This window comes from Pongo abelii, chromosome 2 (assembly GCF_028885655.2).
Source record: "Pongo abelii isolate AG06213 chromosome 2, NHGRI_mPonAbe1-v2.0_pri, whole genome shotgun sequence".
Taxonomy (NCBI): domain Eukaryota; kingdom Metazoa; phylum Chordata; class Mammalia; order Primates; family Hominidae; genus Pongo; species Pongo abelii.
This window is the reverse complement of record NC_085928.1, coordinates 107,299,198-107,319,580: the sequence shown is the minus strand read 5'-3', so window position 1 is coordinate 107,319,580 and position 20,383 is coordinate 107,299,198. Positions and strand designations below refer to the sequence as shown.

General features: G+C 42.6%; 1 protein-coding gene across 6 annotated transcripts in view; it reads right to left on the bottom strand.

Moving 5' to 3' along the window:
• SETD2 (SET domain containing 2, histone lysine methyltransferase) overlaps positions 1-20,380 on the bottom strand; it is a 145,788-nt gene extending 125,408 nt beyond the window's left edge. For all 6 annotated transcript variants that reach the window (XR_008523327.2, XR_654549.4, XR_008523328.2 and 3 more), the window contains exon 1: positions 20,249-20,380. Coding sequence is in view for 3 of the 6 variants with exons in the window: in XM_002813811.5 (XP_002813857.2) it covers positions 20,249-20,319 (71 nt within the window). In the remaining 3 variants the exon portion in view is untranslated. The remainder of the gene's footprint in view (positions 1-20,248) is intronic.
• Positions 20,381-20,383: the final 3 nt, after the last annotated feature.

The window sequence follows — 20,383 nt, the reverse complement described above, 5'->3', positions numbered from 1 at the left end:
TAAAATTAAAAATTCTAAGTATCGAATACGAAGAAAGATATGAGATAGGTTTCTGAGGGAGATGGCTTGTTATAATTAGACTATTATAATTAGACTGTAGACTCCAAGCTCGCTTAGTTAATATTGTTTTTTTGTGAGACAGGATCTCGCTGCCCTCACCCAGGCTGGAGTGCAGTGGCATGATCTTGGTTCACTGCAACCTCACACCCCCCACCCCTGCCCCATTCTAGTGATCCTCCCAGATCAGCCTCCCAAGTAGCTAGGATTATAGGCACACACCCACCATGCCTGGCTAATTTTTGAATTTTTAGTAGGGACAGGGTTTCACCATGTTGCCCAGGCTGGTCTCAAACTCCTGGGCTCAAGCGATCTGCCTGCCTCAGCCTCCCAAAGTTCTGGGATTACAGGCGTGAGCCACCACACCCAGCCACATTACACCAGAACTTAAGAAAATGCAGTTGTCCCACAGCTCTAGCTGTCAAGTTTCTAGCCACTTAATCAGAGACAAAACTTAAGTGCTATAAACAGCTCACTTGAGGAGGCCAAATCTTATGCTCTATGACAAAGAACTACTCCAAGCTGACAAAGTAAATGTATACCTCACAGAAGCAACACAGGGCAAAATATCAGAAGCCAGGTGCAGTGAGTGACGCACACTTGTAATCCCAACATTTTGGGAGGCCAAGGCAGGAGGATCACTTGAGCCCAGGAGTTCAAGACCAGCCTGGGCAACACTGTGAGACCCTGTCTCTAAAAAAATTATAAAAATAAATAAGTCCAGCCATGTGCGGTGGCTCATGCCTGTAATCCCAGCACTTTGGGAGACCGAGGCAGGTGAATCACGAGGTCAAGAGATTGAGACCATCCTGGCCAACATGGTGAAACCCCGTCTCTGCTAAAAATACAAAAATTAGCTAGGCGTGGTGGTGCATGCCTATAGTCCCAGTCTCAGCACTCGGGAGACTGAGGCAGGAGAATCGCTTGAACCAGGGAGTCGGAGGTTGCAGTTAGCCGAGATCACGCCACTGCACTCCAGCCTGGTTACAGAGCAAGACTCCGTCTCAAAAAATAAAAATAAAAAATAAGTAAGTCCAGAAAAAGAAATAAGGCCTGGCACGGTGGCCCACACCTATAATCCCAGCACTTTGGGAGGTCGAGGCGCGTGGATCACTTGAGGCCAGTAGTTCATGCCAACGTGGTTAAAACCCCACGTCTACAAAAAATACAAAAATTAGCTGGGCACACACCTGTAATCCCAGCTACTCGGGAGGCTGAGGTACGAGAATCGCTTGAACCCGGGAAGCTGAGGCTGCAGTGAGCTGAGATCACACCACTGCACTCCAGCCTGGGCGACAAGTGAGACTCTGTCTCAAAAACAATCAATCAATCAATCAAACAAACAATAAATAAATATTTTTAAAATAACAGAATATGGCTTGGAATTAAATGGTAGACAATATTATATCCAAAAGTCAAAGTACGCAGCTGGTTTTCATGCCTACCTCTACAGAGGTGAGAACACTGAAAAATCAAAACTGACAATGTGTAAACATAACTAGAATGATGAAAAAAAAACTGCAGGTTGAGTAACCCTTATTGAAAACACTTGGGACACTAAGTATGTCCAACTTTTTCAGATTCTGGAATATCTGCATATACACGAGATATCTTGGGGCCAGATATCTCCAAATTTGTTTATGTTTCATATACCCCTTATACACATGGCCTGAAGGTAATTTTATACAATATTTTTTAATAATTTTGGGACATGGAATAAACTGTGTTGTATGCCTGTGTTTTGTTTTTGTTTTTAAGAGACGGTGTCTTGCTTTGTTGCCCAGGCTGGAGCAAGCACAGTAGTACAATCCCAGCTTGCTGCAGCCTTGAACTCCTGGACTCAAATGATCCTCCTACCTCAGGCTCCTGAAAAGCTGGGACTACAGGTGCATGCCACCATGCCCAGCTTGGCTGTGTTTTGACTGCAGCCCCTCACATGAGGTCATGTGTAAAATTTCCCACTGTGGCATCATGTCAGCATTAAAAAAGTTTCAACTTTTGGAGCATTTCAGATTTCACATTTTTGGATTCAGCTGAGGCCTGTATACAGTTTAAGAACTATATAACCTAAAAGGAACTATGCAGCTGAACAGGTGTGGTGGCTCATGCCTGTAGTCTCAGCACTTTGGGAGGCCCCCAACAGGAGGACTGCTTAAGGCCAGGAATTTGAGACTGGCCTGGACAACATAATGAGGCTCTGTCTCTACAAAAAAATAAAAAATTAGCTGGGTATAGTGGCTTATATCTATAGTCCCAGATACTCAAGAGGCTGAGGCAGGAGGATCAGTTGAGCCCAGGAGTCTAAGGCTGCAGTGAGCTATGATGGTGCCACTACACTTCAGCCTGGGTGACAGAGCGAGACCCTGTCTCAAAAAAAAAAAGCTATATAGCCTAAATTGTCTGCTATGGTCTTTCTAGTGCCTCTGTCCAGAAGGCATATCCCACTTGCTCTTATCTCCCAGCTTGTACTCTCAAAATGTCAGCTGGAGAGGTACCACCCACAGTACAATATATTAAGAGCAAAAGCTCTTATATTCAGTCAACCTGAATTTGAATACTAACTCCAAAGTTTTTTAACCTAAGTTACTAAAAGAAATGGAGGCCAAAGAAGCTAGCTATAAAACTGAAATAGTACTATATTTACTTTAAAAAGAGAACAAGTGTCTATTTAAAATCCTTCATATAGCCGGGTGTGGTGGCTCACGCCTGTAATTCCCACACTTTGGGAGGCCAAGGCAGGCGGATCACCTGAGGTCAGGAGTTCGAGACCAGCCTGGCCAACATGGTGAAACCCCGTCTCTACTAAAAATACAAAAATTAACCAGTCATAGTGGCAGGCGCCTCTAATACCAGCTACTCGGGAGGCTGAGGCAGGAGAATCGCTTGAATCCAGAGGTGGAGGTTGCAGTAAGCCGAGGTCATGCCACTACTCTCCAACCTGGGCGACACAGTGAGACTCCGTCTAAAAAAAAAAAAAAATTCCTTCATATAGGCCAGGCATGATGGCACATGCCTGTAATCCCAGCATTCTAGGAGGCCAAGGCGAGATGACTGCTTGAAGCCAGGAGTTCAAAACCAGCCTGGGCAACATGGAGAAACCTTGTCTCCACAAAAAAATTTTAAAATTATCCAGGTATACTGGCGTTTGCCTGTGGTCCCAGCTGCTTGGGAGGCTGAGGCAGGAGAATCACTTGAGAGTCCAGGAAGTCAAAACTGCAGTGAGCCAGGTTTGCATTACTAGTCCACTCTAGGTGACAGAGTGAGACCCTGTCTTCAAAAAAAAAAAAAAATTCCTTCATATAGTGCCTGGCAGAGAGTTTATACTCAATAAATGAGAGCTGTAACATATTTGTTTTTGTTTGTTTGAGACAGGGTCTCACTCTGTTGCCCAGGCTGAAGTGCAGTGGCACAATCTCAGCTCACTGCAACCTCTGCCTCCTGGGTTCAAGCAATTCTCCTGTCTCAGCCTCCTAAGTAGCTGGGATTACAGGAACTCGCCACCACACCCGCTAATTTTTTTTGTATTTTTAGTAGAGACAGGGTTTCACCATGTTGGCCAGGCTGGTCTCGACTTCCTGACCTCAGGTGATCTGCCCTCCTCAGCCTCCCAAAGTGCTGATTACAGGCGTGAGCCACTAAGCCTAGCCACTGCATGTCATTTTTTTTTTTTTTTTTTGAGACACAGTCTCACCCTGTCGCCCAGGATGGAGTGCAGTGACATGATCTCGGCTCACTACAACCTCTGCCTCCTCGGTTCAAACGATTCTCCTGCCTCAGCCTCCCGACTAGCTGGGACTACAGGCATGCACCACCACGACCAGCTAATTGTTGTATTTTTAGTAGAGACAGGGTTTCACCAGGCTGGTCTCGAACTCCTGATGTCAGGTGATCCACGTGCCTCGGCCTCCCAAAGTGCTGGGATTACAGGTGTGAGCCACTGTGCCCGGCCAGCATGTCATTTTTTAAGATAGTTTCTAGGCCAGGCGCGGTGGCTCATTCCTGTAATCCCAGCACTTTGGGAAGCCAAGGCAGGCAGATTACGGTCAGGAGATCGAGACCATCCTGGCTAACACAGTGAAACCTTGTCTCTACTAAAAATACAAAAAAAAAATTAGCCGGGAAAGGTGGTGGGCGCCTGTAGTCCCAGCTACTTGGGACGCTGAAGCAGGAGAATGGCATGAACCCGGGAGGCGGAGCTTGCAGTGAGCAAACACCACTGCACGCCAGCCTGGGCAACAGAGCAAGACTCCATCTCAAAAAAAAAAAAAAAAAAGATATTTTCTTTCAGCTCCTATACTTTCTGCACTCTTGTTCATAAAGGTATGCTTAGAACCCTCTTACAAAATTAAAGTATTATACTCATTGGTGGGCTAAAAATATATTTTAGTAAACCTAGGCTTCAACTATAACATAACCAAACTGAAACTTGTTTTTTTGGTTGTGTTTTTTGTTGTTGTTGTTGTTGTTGTTGTTTTTGATAAAGCATCTCGCTCTGTCACCCAGGCTGGACTGCAGTGGCGCGATCTCAGCTCACTGCAACCTCTGCCTCCTGGGTTCAAACAATTCTCCTGCCTCAGCCTCCCAAGTAGTTGGGATTACAGGCACCCACCACCATGCTGGGCTAATTTTTGTAGTTTTAGTAGAAACAGGGTTTCGCCATGTTGCCCAGGCTGGTCCCAAACTCCTGACCTCAGGGGATCCGCCCACCTCAGCCTCCCAAAGTGCTCGGATTACAGGCATGAGCCACTGCGCCTGGCCCTGAAACTTTATTGAAACAGAACAATGTTACTCCCCTCAAACTTTCTTTTAATGAAGACAAAAAATACAAAAACTAACAGGGAAATTTCAAAGTACAATCTGTGTTCAAGTGTTCTCCAATTTTTTATACCTTCTTTCTACCTCTATACTATTCTAAAATGAGCACTGGTTTTTAAATGAACTTCAAATAAATGCACATTTCTGAATCAGACAATCATTAATTAGGGTCTTAAATTAATGATGTTTGACTTAGAACTGAGGTTAGAATAATAAAAACCCCATTTTCTAGCAGGAAAAACTTTATAGACATCCAATCATCTTACATACAAGTTTCTTTTTAAAAAGTGGCCATAGGCCAGGCACGGTGGCTCACACCTGTAATCCCAGCACTTGGGAGGCCGAGGCGGGTGGATCACTATATGGAATAATGGTGAATGAAGGCTTGAGTTTCATAAAGGATTAAGCTCATTTCCAATGAAGATTTCAGACTACTTAAGGCACCTGGACAAACAGGCAGATCTGAATGATCCCCATATCCAGTTTACCTTTTGCTGAATGATATTCATACCCGTAATCCTCCAGCATATACATTTGCAAAGTCAGAGGAAAGAACTAACTCAAATACAGAATCACCTGCACCCTCCAAATTGAACAATTATAAGCACATCAAGGTCAATTCTGAAGACCTTTAGGAAAACAAGTAACTCAATACAGAAATCCAGTTGTTTATGAATGGCAGCTATTCTAAATGTTATTCCTTAACATCATTAAAAAGTCAGTTTTGGACAAACTGGTAAATGAATATTACCCAAGTTCTGATATGCCACTAAACTAGCTAGTGAGCACAACCTGTACTTCTTTGGACTTCCTTTTCTTCCCTTTATAAAATTAGAGGCACTAGCTCCCCTGCCCTTTTAAAATCACAGTCATGGCAAGTCACAATGAGCAAGCTAAAGGGGGAAAAAAAAAAGTTGGGAGCCACAGAAAAGAGGAATTATTAGATATAGTAAAAGGACTCCCTACACTAGACACCTCTTATAGCACTCAGCAATTAAACTGAAGGGGAAATGGGCATAGGGTTAATCCTCTCTCTGTATCCTCCCCCATAATGTGGCCCTACAACATCCTCTACCATCTGCCTACTCCATTTTTGCCTAAGTCCTACTCTTCAAGGCTAAGTTCAGGTATTCTTCTGGGCTGCCCTCCCTGATTGCCCACCTGATCCCCATCCCAGTAGAAGTCAGATATCCCTGCCATAGCATATTGTGCTTACTTCTGTATCCTTATCACAGGTCTGGCATTCAACAAATGTTAGCTGAATAAATTGTCAAGAGTTCAAGAGTTCAATCTCAGCTAGTTGTTCTAAACATTAGGTTAAAAGGCTCGATATAATGAAAAGAGTTTAAATATAACGTTTTTAATTGCTTCATACAGTTAGAAACTGACAGACTTTAGAAAACTGAATTTTTTTGTATGCCAGGTATAAAAAGTATCAGCTACCCTAGAGAAGAACAAAAGCCTCTATTTTTGGAGTACTAAATTTTCTATCATTTTTCAGTGTCTTTTGGTATATCCAAAAATATCTTTTTTTTTTTTTTTTTTTTTTTTTTTTTTGAGACGGAGTCTCACTCTGTCGCCAGGCTGGAGTGCAGTGGCGCAATCTTGGCTCACTCCAACCTCTGCCTCCTGGGTTCAAGCAATTCCCCTGCCTCAGCCTCCTGAGTAGCTGGGACTCCAGGCACCTGCCACCACGCCCGGCTAATTTTAATTTATCTTTTGTATCTTAGTAGAGATGGCGTTTCACCATGTTGGCCAGGATGGTCTCGATCTCCTGACCTTGTGTTTCGCCCGCCTCAGCCTCCCAAAGTGCTGGGATTACAGGAATGAGCCACTGTGCGCGGCCTCAAAAATATCCTTTGATTTACCACTGCATCTGAGGTTCCTCACTTCCTTTTTGCCCGTAATATTTTGCCCATAATATTTATAAAGAGATAAATGAGATTATTGATCTGAGAAATTTGGATAGAAAGTCAACAGAACAAGGGTAAAGTGCAGTTTACCCTTAGTTTAAGGATTACCCATCCTGGAAAATACACAAGTACAAAACAACTGAAAAGGCTGGGAGAAAAAAGTGGTCTAACATACCAACAAGAAGAAGCATAAAAAGTGCTATGAGCACCAAGTCACTGCCATTAGCCCAACACATACCACTCAATTCCCTGACCTCTGTCCTAATCTTATAGTTATTTAAGAATGTCTGGTAATAGGCTGGGCACGGTGTCTCACGCCTGTAATCCCAGCACTTTGGGTGGCTGAGGTAGGGAGATTGCCTGAGCCACTTTGGGTGGCTGAGTTCGAGACCCTGTGGCTACAAAAAATAAATAAATAAAATTAGGCGTAGTGGGAGGATTTCTTGAGCCTGGGAGGTTGAGGCTGCAGTGAGCCGTGATCGTGCCACTACACTTCAGCCTGAGTGACAGAGAAAGACCCTATCTTTAAAAAAAAAAAAAGAAAAAGAAAAAAGAAAAGAATGTATTACAATAGAAGTCGGCAATTAATAACAATGTTGCTGGTAATCAAATTAGAATAATGATCGTTACAAAGAATCAGGTCAATTCAAACATTTACTAAGCATGTACTACCATGTACCCAACTACTAGTTACTAGGATTCCTCCATTAAAAGAGAAGAACATATTCTATAATATACTCATCATGGGCCTTGAATTTTCTGATACATGAATCTACAAAATCCCTTAGGTCCTAGCAACAAAACCAAACAGGTCTAATGAGAATAGATGAATGCTAAGATAGCCAGGCTTCAATGAAATGTTAGCCTTTCTTGATACTTCGTATTAATAATCAACCAAAACATCTTAAAAATTACAGAATTATAAAAATACATATATAAAAACATATCTTTTAAAAACTTACATGAAAAAATAGCAACGATGAAAATAAAAATGCTTAAGCAATTGGTACATTTCAAAAAAGCACACAGCTAACAAAAAAACTGTGCAGCACACATACGCACAACTGGAAAAAAAGTCCTATCACAGATTCTCCCAATTTCATATCCTGACACCATCATGATCTTCTCTACTAAGAGTATGCTGCTGCGTACAGTGGCTCATGTCTATAATCCCAGCATTTGGGGAGGCCAAGTCAGGTGGATCACCTGAGATCAGGAGTTCGAGACCAGCCTAGCCAACATAGTGAAACTCCATCTCTACTAAAACACAAAATTTAGCTGGGCGTGGTGGCAGGCACCTGCAATCCCAGCTACTTGGGAGGCTGAGGCAGGAGAATTGCTTGAACCCGGGAAGCGGAGGTTGCAGAGAGCCAAGATCGCACCACTGCACTCCAGCCTGGGAGAGAGACCGAGACTCTTGTCTCAAAAAAACAAAAAAAAAAGTTTGGAAAGAAAATAGGTAGTCAAAGAAGGAAGAGCACCAAATACTTCTTGCAAATCTCATCATCTCCCTAATTCATATGAGCAATACTATAATTGAGGGAACACTCTTTTTATATTCAATCACTACTGTTTGAATGTGTTCAAGGTGTTCGTATCAGCTAGTAACACTACTTCCTTACACAAACTGCTAGATTAATCTGCCAAAAAGTATACTATACTTTTCATAATTGTGACTACAGGTTTCCTGAATAATTGTACGACAACAAAAGTTGTTTCGTTTTTGTTCCTCAATAGACATGGTAAGCTTAAGCTTGAAAATATACCTATTATGGTTACCTTGAGGCAAACTTGAAGAGATTTTCACCAATTTCTAAAATGTTGTATTGTACCTCAAAGAAATTTGCCTTTACTACAGATAATTCTTAACTACATTTTCAGCATAGAACCAGTACCATAAAATGTGTAGCTTATGTTTTAGAGTTGATACTCCAATCAAGTATTGATAAATTAATGGAAGAGTTGTTATTTTTAACCAGGCAATTTTTAACCAGATGTATTTTCAACCAGGTCTGTGTGTGCTCAAGGCCAGAATAAATGGATTTCTATAGAAAGAGTTTTTACAGTCATTTAATATAATTTGTGAAAAACAGTATTTGCTCCACTTTACATTCACACAAAACTCATAAAAAATTTAAACCTTAAACCTAGCATCTTCTGCTTCCTCAAATAGAGTATGTAATTAATAACTATTCATCATGAGGCCAAATATCAGACAAAAGGCTCAAAACACAAGTTAGACCACGGATTCACAAAGAGCTAACCATGAAGCAAATATCGTTGATTACGATAAGAGTCCTCCCCAAAGAGAGGGTCCAACCACACTTGGGAGGGAAGTGGGCCACAGGAAGAACTACTATTGGAAACTACCACTTGCTCTAGGTTCTTGCAAGCCCAGAGCAGTGCTCCCAGTAAGCAGACCTCCCAGAAGCCTGCCAACACAATTGCAGTCTTATCAACACCCACATCATCCCAAGGATATTTTCACTTGCAAGATGTTAGCATTTGACAGAAAAAGCATTCTAAAATAAAAAGCAACTATGGGAATTCAGACCTATCTTAAACCTCCATTGAAATGACAATATGTTTGCTCAGCTGGAAAAAAGACTAAAGTAACCATTAGCTTGACCAAAAACACAAAAAACAGGCATGGTGGCTCACGCCTGTAATCCCAGCACTTTGGAAAGCTGAGGCAGGAGGATCACTTGAGACCGAGAGTTCAAGACCAGCCTGGGCAGTGAAGTGAGTATCTAATTTTTAAAATTAAAAAATTAAAAAACAAAGACTACCAAATTAAACAAAGTAAATTTACACAAATTCCAAAGCTAAGAGACTCAAATACAACATTTTATTACACAATTTTTATTAACCAAAAATTATACAAGGTAATTAACCAAAAATTATACAAGGTAATTGCCTTTCATTTGAATGAGAGACTTCCAAATACTGTATAAGTCCAACTATGGAAAAACGACAACAAGAAACCTATCAAATTTTGTCTTAGCTCTGTTGGCCAGCCTCAAACCAACCATTTTCAAGAGACTCCCCACTTAAGGCCAGGCACAGGGGTGCCCAGCACTGTAATTCCAGTGGTTTGGGAGGCCGAAGTGGGAGGATTCCTTGAGGCCAGGAGCTTGAGACCAGGTTGGGCAACATAGTGAGACTCCCATCTCTACAAAGAAAATTTAAAAATTAGCTAGGTGTGGTGGCGCATGCCTGTTGTCCCAGCTACTTGGGAGGCTGAGGCAGGAGGATTGCTTGAGCCCAAGAGTTCGAGGCTACAGTGAACTGGGATCATACCACTGCACTCCAGCCTAGGTGACAAGGGAGGCCCTGATCCAAAAAAGGAAAAAAAAAAAAAAAAAAAGAGAGATCCCACTTAAATGCCTTCGGTTTTCTTTTTAAAAGAAACAAGTAACTAATCAAAGTAAGGCAGGAATAAAAACTATCTGCTTAATCCATCAGTACCATATACAAATAGAAATAAGTACGGGATTTTTTAAAAAACTCTAAACAAAATCCCCCAAACACCATCATAACCAGAAAAACTCACTCTGTGGAGAAATACATTTGGAAAGAGACACCTTCCACATAGCACAATATGTCCTAAGGCTCTTTTAAACTGCCTAACATACTAACCAGACATCTTAAGAAAATCAAACAACTTAACATGGTACATCCATACTACAGAATATTGTTCAACTATTTAAAAAGATAAGCACGTCTTGGCCGGGCGCGGTGGCTCACACCTGTTATCCCAGCACTTTGGGAGGCCGAGGGCGGATCATGAGGTCAAAAAATGGAGACCATCCTGGCCAACATGGTGAAACCCTGTCTCTACTAAAAATATAAAAATTAGCTGGGCATGGTGGTGCGCGCCTGTAGTCCCAGCTACTTGGGAGGCTGAGGCAGGAGAATCGCTTGAACCCAGGAGGCAAAGGTTGCAGTGAGCCGAGACTGTGCCACTGCACTCCAGCCTGGGCAACAGAGCGAGACTCCATCTCAAAAAAAAAAAAAAAAAAAGAAAGATAAGCATATCTTATATGTAAATGGAAACAAATACAGAATATAGGAAAAAGGCAGAAAAATACATACAGTAATATGACTCCACTTGTAAAAAAGTAAAAACCAAACAAAAGGAAAAGATCTCGACAAATACATTAAGTTCTTGGAGGTGGTATTTGGAGAGGTGGAGCAGAGAAGAGATACTCAGGGAGGATTTTTACTTTTTCTTCTATGAACATTTGTATTGTCTGACCCTTTTGCAATAAGCATTTATTGTTGTGGTAATTAAAAAAACAAAACACTGGCCGGGCACGGTGGCTCAGGCCTGTAATCCCAACACTTTGGGAGGCTGAGACGGACGGATCACAAGGTCAGGAGATCAAGACCTTCCTGGCTAACATGGTGAAACTCCGTCTCTACTAAAAAAATACAAAAAATTAGCTGGGCGTGGTGGCGGATGCCTGTAGTTCCAGCTACTCCGGAGGCTGAGGCAGGAGAATGGCGTGAACCCAGGAGGCAGAGCTTGCAGTGAACCGAGATCGCGCCACTGCACTCCAGCCTGGGCGACAGAGCAAGACTCCGTCTCAAAAAAAAAAAAAAAACTTAAAACACGCTATCAGACCCTGTTATTGTTTTTAAAATATCACATTCATGGTTAGTACACAGTAATAAAGTACTTCCAAAACAAATTTAAAGTTATCCTCAGAGACTGAAAAAGACTGAGAGACATGACAATTAAATGCAATGTGTAATACTAGATTGAAAAAAGAAGACACCTTTGGGACAACTGGCAAAATGTATAAATTATATATCAGGTAATAGTAGGGTTACAAATGTTAAAATGTCTGAATTTGATTACTGTATATTGATTATCTAAGACAATACTTGTTCTTAGGTAACACTATCAGATATTTAGGAAAGAAAGATCATGATGCCTGCAATTTACTCTCAAAAGGTTCTGCCAAAAGTAAATAAAACTTTTTTTTAAATACAGAAAGGTAATACCAACGTGGCAAAATTCCAATTACTGGTTAATCTAGGTTAAAAGTACATTATGGGAATTCACTGTGCTATTCTTGCAACTTTCCTGAAAGTTTAAAATTTTTTCAAAATAAAAAGTGTTTTTTGCCAGGCGCAGTGGCTCACACCTGTAATCCCAGCACTTTGGGAGACTGAGGTGGGTGGATCACTTGAGGTCAGGAAACCAGCCTGGGTAGCATGGCAAACCCCATCTCTACAAAAAATACAAAAATTAGCCGGGTGTGGTAGTGTGCGCCTGTAGTCCTATCTACTCAGGACACTGAGGTGGGAGGATCACTTGAGCCTCAGAGGCAGAGGTTGCAGTGAGCCAAGATTGTGCCACCGCACTCCAGCCTGGGTGACAGAGTGAGACCCTGTCTCACACACACATAAAAAAGTGTTTGTTTTTGTTGTTTTTCTTTTCTGTCAGAAAAACATTCTAAACTGATTTCAGTGACTTAGGTGTAAATGGCTTAGTTTCCAATATAAACTATCTCTCAGGGTTTTACAATAATAGTTCTTAGTGTATTACAAAATCAAGTACTCTACGGTACTCTTGGAAGAATTAACAGAAATGAAGCTAGTCAACTTTTTTAAGAAACTGAGCAAAGAACAACTAGCAAATTGAGCAGCCTCTTAACCAGGATAGGTTCAGAGAGGCTCCAGCAGAGCTACGTAGTAGATTTACGGACAGAGAAGCTGGTCAACTTTTGATTCTCAAACCCAGGCTGGCCATCCTGCTTCCATCCAAAACCTGACAATGCTCATGGAACAATGAATATTAGGGTTGAGAAAATTTATTACAAATATCTATTACAGAATAAACTGTAATGTATTAAACAAAATTTTTAAGTTAATAAATTAAATCAATGAGTCACTACAGTGAAAAATGACTGAGAAGATCTGGAAACACCAAAGTCCTGCTAAGGAAACTAGGAAAGTATGACTGATAATCTTGTATGTATAAAATATGGCTTGGCAACTAGAGACAATTATTAGGAAAACACAATTGTATCAACAGTTGCTTGATACTTTTCTAAAGACATAATGTGTCAATCAAAGGAGAATGGTATGCATAAAATGTAGCAAAAGCAAATGGCAAAGAGGGACATGAATATTAAAGAGGTATACCCTAGCCTAAGCACTAGGATAGTTCAACAGGCTTTCCACACTTACCAGCAAACCCTCCAAGTACTATACTGGCCTCCTGTGCACATCAGCAGCCCAAAGAAGGTAACCTGGCCTGTAGCACCATACCTTCATCACTACAAAGCTCTCTCTATCAGAAAAATTGATTCAACTGGCTATAAAGCTACTAAAGGTCCAGATCATATATGAAATTTGGTAATGACATGATACTTTCTCTCAGTTGGCTTCCTAAGGTATCTCTATCTTCTCCATTCTAACATGAATTATAAGAATTTGACTTGCTGGGCACGGTGGCTCACACCTGTAATCCCAGCACTTTGGAAGGCTGAGGGCAGGAGTTCGAGACCAGCCTGGGCAACACAGCAAAACCCTGTCTCTATAAAAAATAAAAAGTTAGCCAGGGCCAGGTGCAGCGGCTCATGACTATAATCCCAGCACTTTCGGGAAGCCGAAGCAGGAAGATCACTTGAGCTTAGGAGTTTGAGACCAGCCTGGGCAACATGGTGAAACTCCATCTCTACAAACAAAATTAGCTGGGCATGGTGGCATGTGCCCATAGTCCCCGCTACTCAGAAGGCTGAAGTGAGAGAATCACCTGAGCCTGGGAAGTCGAGGCTACAGTGAGCCATCTTCGCACCACTGCACTCCAGCCTGGGCAAGAGCGAAACCCTGTCTCAAAACAAAAAAATTAGCCAGGAGTGGTGGTGCGCATTTGCAGTCCTAGATAAATGGGAGAATCACTTGAGCCCACAAGTTCAGTTACAGTGAGCTATGATCTTGCCACTGTACTCTAACCTGGACAACAGAACAAGTCCCTAAAAATAAAAAATTAATAGAGAATCTGACTATCCTGACTGCTTTGTATCTCATTTGAACATGCTGAAATATTCTTTCCCAGTTAAACTTTCTTTTGACCAAATTTGCCATACTTTCACATCATGGTGCCTTGTAAGTACCGTTCTTTCTAGCCGACTTGTTCCATTCAATACTAACAATAAAAGAACTGGCCGGGGGTGTGGTGGCTCATGCCTGTAATCCCAGCACTTTGGGAAGCCCAGGTAGGTGGATCACCTGAGGTCAGGAGTTCGAGACCAGCCTGACCAACATAGAGAAACCCCATCTCTACTAAAAATACAAAAGTAAACAGGCATGGTGGCGCATGCCTGTAATCCCAGCTACTCGGGAGGCTGACGCAAGAGAACCGCTTAAACCCAGGAGGCAGAGGTTGTGGTGAGCCCAGATCACGCCATTGTACCCCAGCCTGGGCAACAAGAGCAAAACTCCATCTCAAAAAAAAAAAAAAAGAAAAAAAAAGAAACTAACACTGTCCTAATTCTTAAATTCTCATAAAACTCTTTGCAGATGATACTACCATGATCCCCACTTTATAGGTAAGGAGTAATTAAGAAACTTGCCTAGGTTCACAAAGCAATTAAGTAAAAGAGATGAGATTCTAAACCAGGAGTTCTGTCTCCAGAGCCCAGGGATTTAACTTTTTTTGTGCCCTATACCATTTTGGCAATCTAACGAAGCCTGTGGATTCCTTCTCAGTTTAATATTTTTTAATGCATAAGATAAAATACATATATTTGCAAAGGAAGACAATCATACTGAGGGGAAAAAACCAATGTGTCATATTGTTTAGTATGTGCTTCTCAATCTAGTGGATTTCAATATAATGATAAACATATTTCAAGATTCTATAAAAACCACAATACAGTTTGCCTTTGAATAACATGGGCTGGAATTGTGCAGGTCCACTTATACACAGATTTTTTTCAATAAAAGTTACACACCTTGTGCCTGCCTCCAGTTCTACCTCCTCCACCTCTGTCACCCAAGACAGCAAGACTAAAACCCCCTCCTCTTCTTCCTCTTCAGCCTACTCAGTGTGAAGAGAAGGATAAAGACCTTTATGATGATCCACTTCCACTTAATGAATAATATATTTTCACTTCCTTATGATTTTCTTAATAACATTTTCTTTTCTCTAGCTTACTTTCTTGCAAGAATACAGTATATAATACACATAACATACAACAAAATATGTGTTAGTAGACTATGTTCTCAGTAAAGTCAACAGTATCCTAGTAGCAGTTAAGTTTTGAGGGAGACAAAAGTTACATGCACATTTTTGACTGTGTTGCAGATTGGTACTTCTAACTCCCATGTTGATCAAAAGTCAACTGCATATTTTATTATTAAAATATCTGATTTCTACACAAATCACAATACTACTGTAGTTTGTTATTTATATTAGTCATTGAAAGAAATGCTAACTTCTAGTCAGAGGTTACTGAAGAGGTAATTTTCCCAAGTTTATAGATGTCATCCATGTTAAAACGTCCAACTGCACACTAAAACAGTCCTCTTAACACAGGCATTTAAAAAACCAATCAAGCCAAGTGTGGTGGTACACATCTATAGTTCCAGCTACTCAGGAGGCTGAGGTGGGAGAACGGCTTGAGCCCAGACTGAAGACCAGCCTGGGGAAAATGTAAGATTCCATCTTAAAAAAAAAATAAAAAGACCAATCCTTGGCCCTTCTCTCTTTCTACCAAGGATTCTCTGGTAATCTCATCCAGCTTCATGGCTTGAATACTACCTAAACTGGTGAAAACAAAATTTATCTCCATTCCAGACCTTTCCCCTGAACTTCAGACTTGGTTATCAAATCAACTCAATGTCTAACAAGCAATCTCAAACTTACTATGCCTAAAATTGAACTCCTCCTAATCTAGTCCTCAAACTTGCTCCTTTTAGTCATCACTGTCTTCGTTGATGGCAACTTTCTAACGCTGAGACCAGAAACCCTGGAATCATCCTTGGTTCCCCTCTCACATGTCATATTAGTTCCATCTTCAAAATATACCCAGTATCCATCCATTTCTCACTACTCTTACGTAACCATCTTGGTACTGGCAGCATCTCTTTTCTGGATTACTAGCTTCCTTACTAGTCTCCAGGCTTCCACTGTTGTTCCCTTTGCAATTCAAATGATCCTTTGAAACTGAAAGCAGACTATGTCACTCTTCTGTTCAAAACTCCTGGCAAAGTTCTTAGAATGGCTCTACAAGACTGTAAAAAAGCTAAACCTCAGCCGAGAGCGGTGGCTCACACATGTAATCCCAGCACTCTGGGAGGCCAAGGCAGGTGGATCATGAGGTCAGGAGTTCAAGACCAGCGTGGCCAAGAAGGTGAAACCACATCTCTACTAAAAACACAAAAATTAGCCAGGCACAGTGGCAGGGGCCTGTAATCCCAGCTACTCAGGAGGCTGAAGCAGGAGAATCGCTTAAACCCAGGGGGCAGAGGTTGCAGTGAGCCAAGATCACGCCACTGCACTCCAGCCTGGGGGACAGAGTGAGACTCCATCTCAAAAAACAAACAAACAAAAAAAAAAAAAACAAAAAACTAAACCCCATCTCACCCTAACCCAGTTTACTATTACACCTTCTTGCTCATTCCATTCTAGCCATAAAGGGCAAAACTCACGGGTCTGCCTCAACACCTTGAAACTATTCCCTCTTATTGAAATGCCTTCACCCCAGTTATTAACATGGCTACTTCTTCTTTAAATCTTTCCCTAAATGTCACTCTCAAGGATACTCACCCAGTATACCTCACTTTAAATTGCAACCTCTTCCTCAACAATTCTGAATCCCCCTTACTCTATTCCACTTTCCAAAGCACTCACCTTTGAACATTCTAAATTATTTATTTAATTTTATTATTATTTTTTCGAGATGGAATCTCCTTCTGTCCCCCAGGCTGGAGTGCAGTGGCACAATCTCAGCTCACTGCAACCTCCGCCTCCAGGTTCAAGCGATTCTCCTGCCTCAGCCTCCCGAGTAGCTGGGATTACAGGTGCCTGCCACCACACCAGACTAATTTTTTTTTTTTGTATTTTTAGTAGAGACGAGGTTTCACCATCTTGGCCAGGCTGGTCTCCAACTACTGACCTCAGATGATCCACCCACCTCGGCCTCCAAAAGTGCTGGGATTACCGATGAAAGCCACCCCACTTGGCCAGAACATTCTATATCATTTATTGTCACCCCCATTAGGATGTAAACTCCACCAGGGCAAAATTTTGTTTTGTACACCAATTACCGGTAGTGTGCCTATGTTTGGCATACAACAGACATGCATATGTTCAAAGACCTGCACCTCTATCACTGTAAGGTACTTGCTTGTCTCCTTCATTAAAAGAGTTCCTTAAATACTAACTGGATCTACTTGGCTGTGTCCTCAACACCTGTCCCTGGGCCTGCCCCATAATGGACACCCACTGCACAGATACTCAAGTGATTACAGCCATTTTCACCTGAAACACAATGTCCTATATGCTGCTAAAAAAAAAAAGCCATCTTGCAGCTGTGTCTGATTAAAAGCATGGGTACAAGACAAACCCAGAACATCAGATGCTAAGTGTTACTTCAGTCAAACTGAATTTACATTTTTGCCTCAATTTCTTCATATGTCTAAGTACCATTTCAAACCATCCAAAGTCTAAAAAGGGCACTTGGTCATTCCTCCCCTGAGCCATGTTGCCCACCTAGTCTTCGCATCCTCAACTTAAATCCTACCTTTTAACTTTTCCCTGATGACCCCAGCTAGAAGCACTTACACGTGCCACATTCTGCGCCAAGTGCTCTTCATGCATTATCTCATTCAATCCTCCCAAAAAGCCCCAGTAAGTTGTTAACCATTATAATACCTATATAAAAGATGAGAAAACCCAAGTTCAGAGAGATGAAGTCATCGTCCAAAGTTAAAATAGTGTTCAGATCCAGGTCTGACTCTGAAATCCAGGTTTTTTAAACCCTATACTGCCTTTCTCTCTCCTCTCTCTAGCATTATAAACACTAACTAGCTTACTATCTCAAGAGTTTGCTGTCACTTCACTTCTCTAGCCTTCATTTTCTTCATATGCCAAACAGGTGATATTGCTCGGGATACCTACCATGATCCCCTCCAGTCTTTATAGTATTATGAAAAAAAGGAAAAACAAAACAACAACAACAAAAAACATGTTACAATTCTTTACTCCATACAGGTTAATACACAAGAAGAGGCCTGGCACAATGGCTCATGCCTGCAATCCCAGCACTTTGGGAGGCCAAGGCAGGAGGCTCACTTGAGGCCAGGGATTCAAAACCAGTCTGAGTAACGTAATTTTTTTTTTTTTTTTTTAATTAGCTCGGTGTGGTGACACATGCCTATAGTCCCAATCCAGGAGGCTGAGGCAGGAGGACTGCTTAAGCCCAGAGGTTCAAGGATGCAATGAGCTATGATGACACCACTGCACTCCAGCCTGGGTGACAGAGTGGGACCCTGCCTCTAAAAAAAAAAAAAAAAGGAAAAAATACACAAGAATTTAAAAATATATAATCACTGTTAGAAATCCAAAGCAGTGGATTTCTACTACATTAAAGCAATAAAAACAAAAACTCCAAAATGTGTAAAACCATAAAACATTCTTGATTCCTTCCCCACTCAGGTCTACCAAAGATGCACTTCTGAGTTCATTTTCCCACATATTATGAAAAATTGTTTTTCCCCAAGAAGTGTAAGGATGCGATCCTTAAAGCTTCCGGACTTCACCAAACAACCTGGTAAAAGGAAGTGAAAGCAGGCACTTAGCCTATTCGGGGGTTAGCATGTTACTTTGTACAGAGCAAGTGCTATATAAGCATTTATTGAATCGTGATATAAAATTTATTTTTTTTGAGGTTTTTCAAACTAAAAACCTATAACATGAGCTTTGTAATTGGACTGATTGTGCAGTAAATCAAAACAATCTTACCTAACTGACCCTGCCAGTAGCAAAACAAAAAGACCAATCTAATTAAGGTAATGTTAACCAATGGCCATGAAAGGAAAAAGCCATGTTAACTTACTATTGCAAGTAAGAGTTGGGTTTTTAGAAAAGCAAAATAATGATTTATCTTGTTGTGCAGAAATGACCAACACCTTAACAGAATCCGTTTGTGTTGCAATCAAAACTAAGAACTATCAATTAAGATCCAGACATTTCTGGACCAACGTGAGATGTGGCAAGAGATTCAAAAACGAGCCAGAGCAAACCTAAGGTAAAATGTGTCAAAACAGCAAAGCTCTTGGAATCATCCTGGTCATAAAAGTTTGACAGTTTCATGTGAAACCCCTATCAACCGATAAGTTTTAAATGAATAGTATATTCCTAGGTCTAACACCAGCAAATGGAGTTTAAGAACGGCTTTTCAAAACAATGGTCTCGTGAGGGTTCAGGGAAAGAAGTGACTCCAGGCTTTCTGAGGTAGCAGATACAGCAGCAGATTCAGACCTCAAGAGAAATGTAAAGGTGTCCTAGACTGAAAAATTACTATTGGGCAAAACTGTGTTTCGGTTTTCCACAACATTGTCTTCTTTAGAGAATCCTCAAACGATTCTTGGTTTTTAACCAAGTCTTCACAAGAAATAGAAAGTCATCCGTTTAGGGTAGGAGATTCCTGTTACCAAGAAAATCGTGTCCGAAAGTGTGAAAATCTCACAACCTGCAAGAAAATGTATGTCCCTCAGGGGGCTTTCATTTTCAGGCGGAAAAACAAACCCGGTGTCACCTCAACAACGGGACCACACAAACCTCGCCATTACAAAACCCAAGTGCCAAAGGTGCAGAATGTGAAGCCGGAAGCACTGCAAGGCCACGATCGAGTTCCCAGGAGGAAAAAATCAAACTCAGGAGTGCAGCGCGGGCCCCTCCACGGACCCGGGGCCAGGCAACCCGCGTTAGGCCCTTCCGGTCCGAGGCGCCGCCGTCGCGGGGAGGTCGGGCGACGGGTCGAGCTTCCACCCGAGCCCGGGGATTCGCGGCCTACCCTCACCGGCGCCCTCTTGCCGGGCCCGGCACCGGCAGCTCCTCCGACTCTGCCCTTTGGCTAGCAGCGGGGCCCGGACGTGCCGCGAGGAGCCCGCGAGGACCGCCAAGCCCCAGGGTGGCCGGGTCGGTGCGGACACGGAGGTAACCGTAGGGACCGTGGCCGCCCCTCCCCCACCGGCCCGGCCCAACCGCAGCCGCGACACGAGCAGCGGCGCCAACGCCGGGCCCAACCGCGGGCCTGCTGCGGCCCCGGCCAAGCGGCTCGAAGTGGCGGCGCGGGCCTGCTCCCGACACCGACCGCGCGAGGCCACCGCGGGCCCGTTACTCCTCGCGCCGGCCCGCGCCGCCACCCGTCAGGACGCGCCGCCCTCGGCTGGGGATAAGGCGGACGACAGCAGCGGGGGGCCGCGGAGCTGATACTTACTCAGGGGTCGGGTGCTCCGGGTCGTAGAAATCCCCCATCTTCGGAGGCGGCTGCGGCTGCAACTGCTTCATCGGGAGCGGCTGGAGGCGGCGACGCGAGCCCCCTCCCCGCGGCAGGGCGACGCGGGGGAGGGGA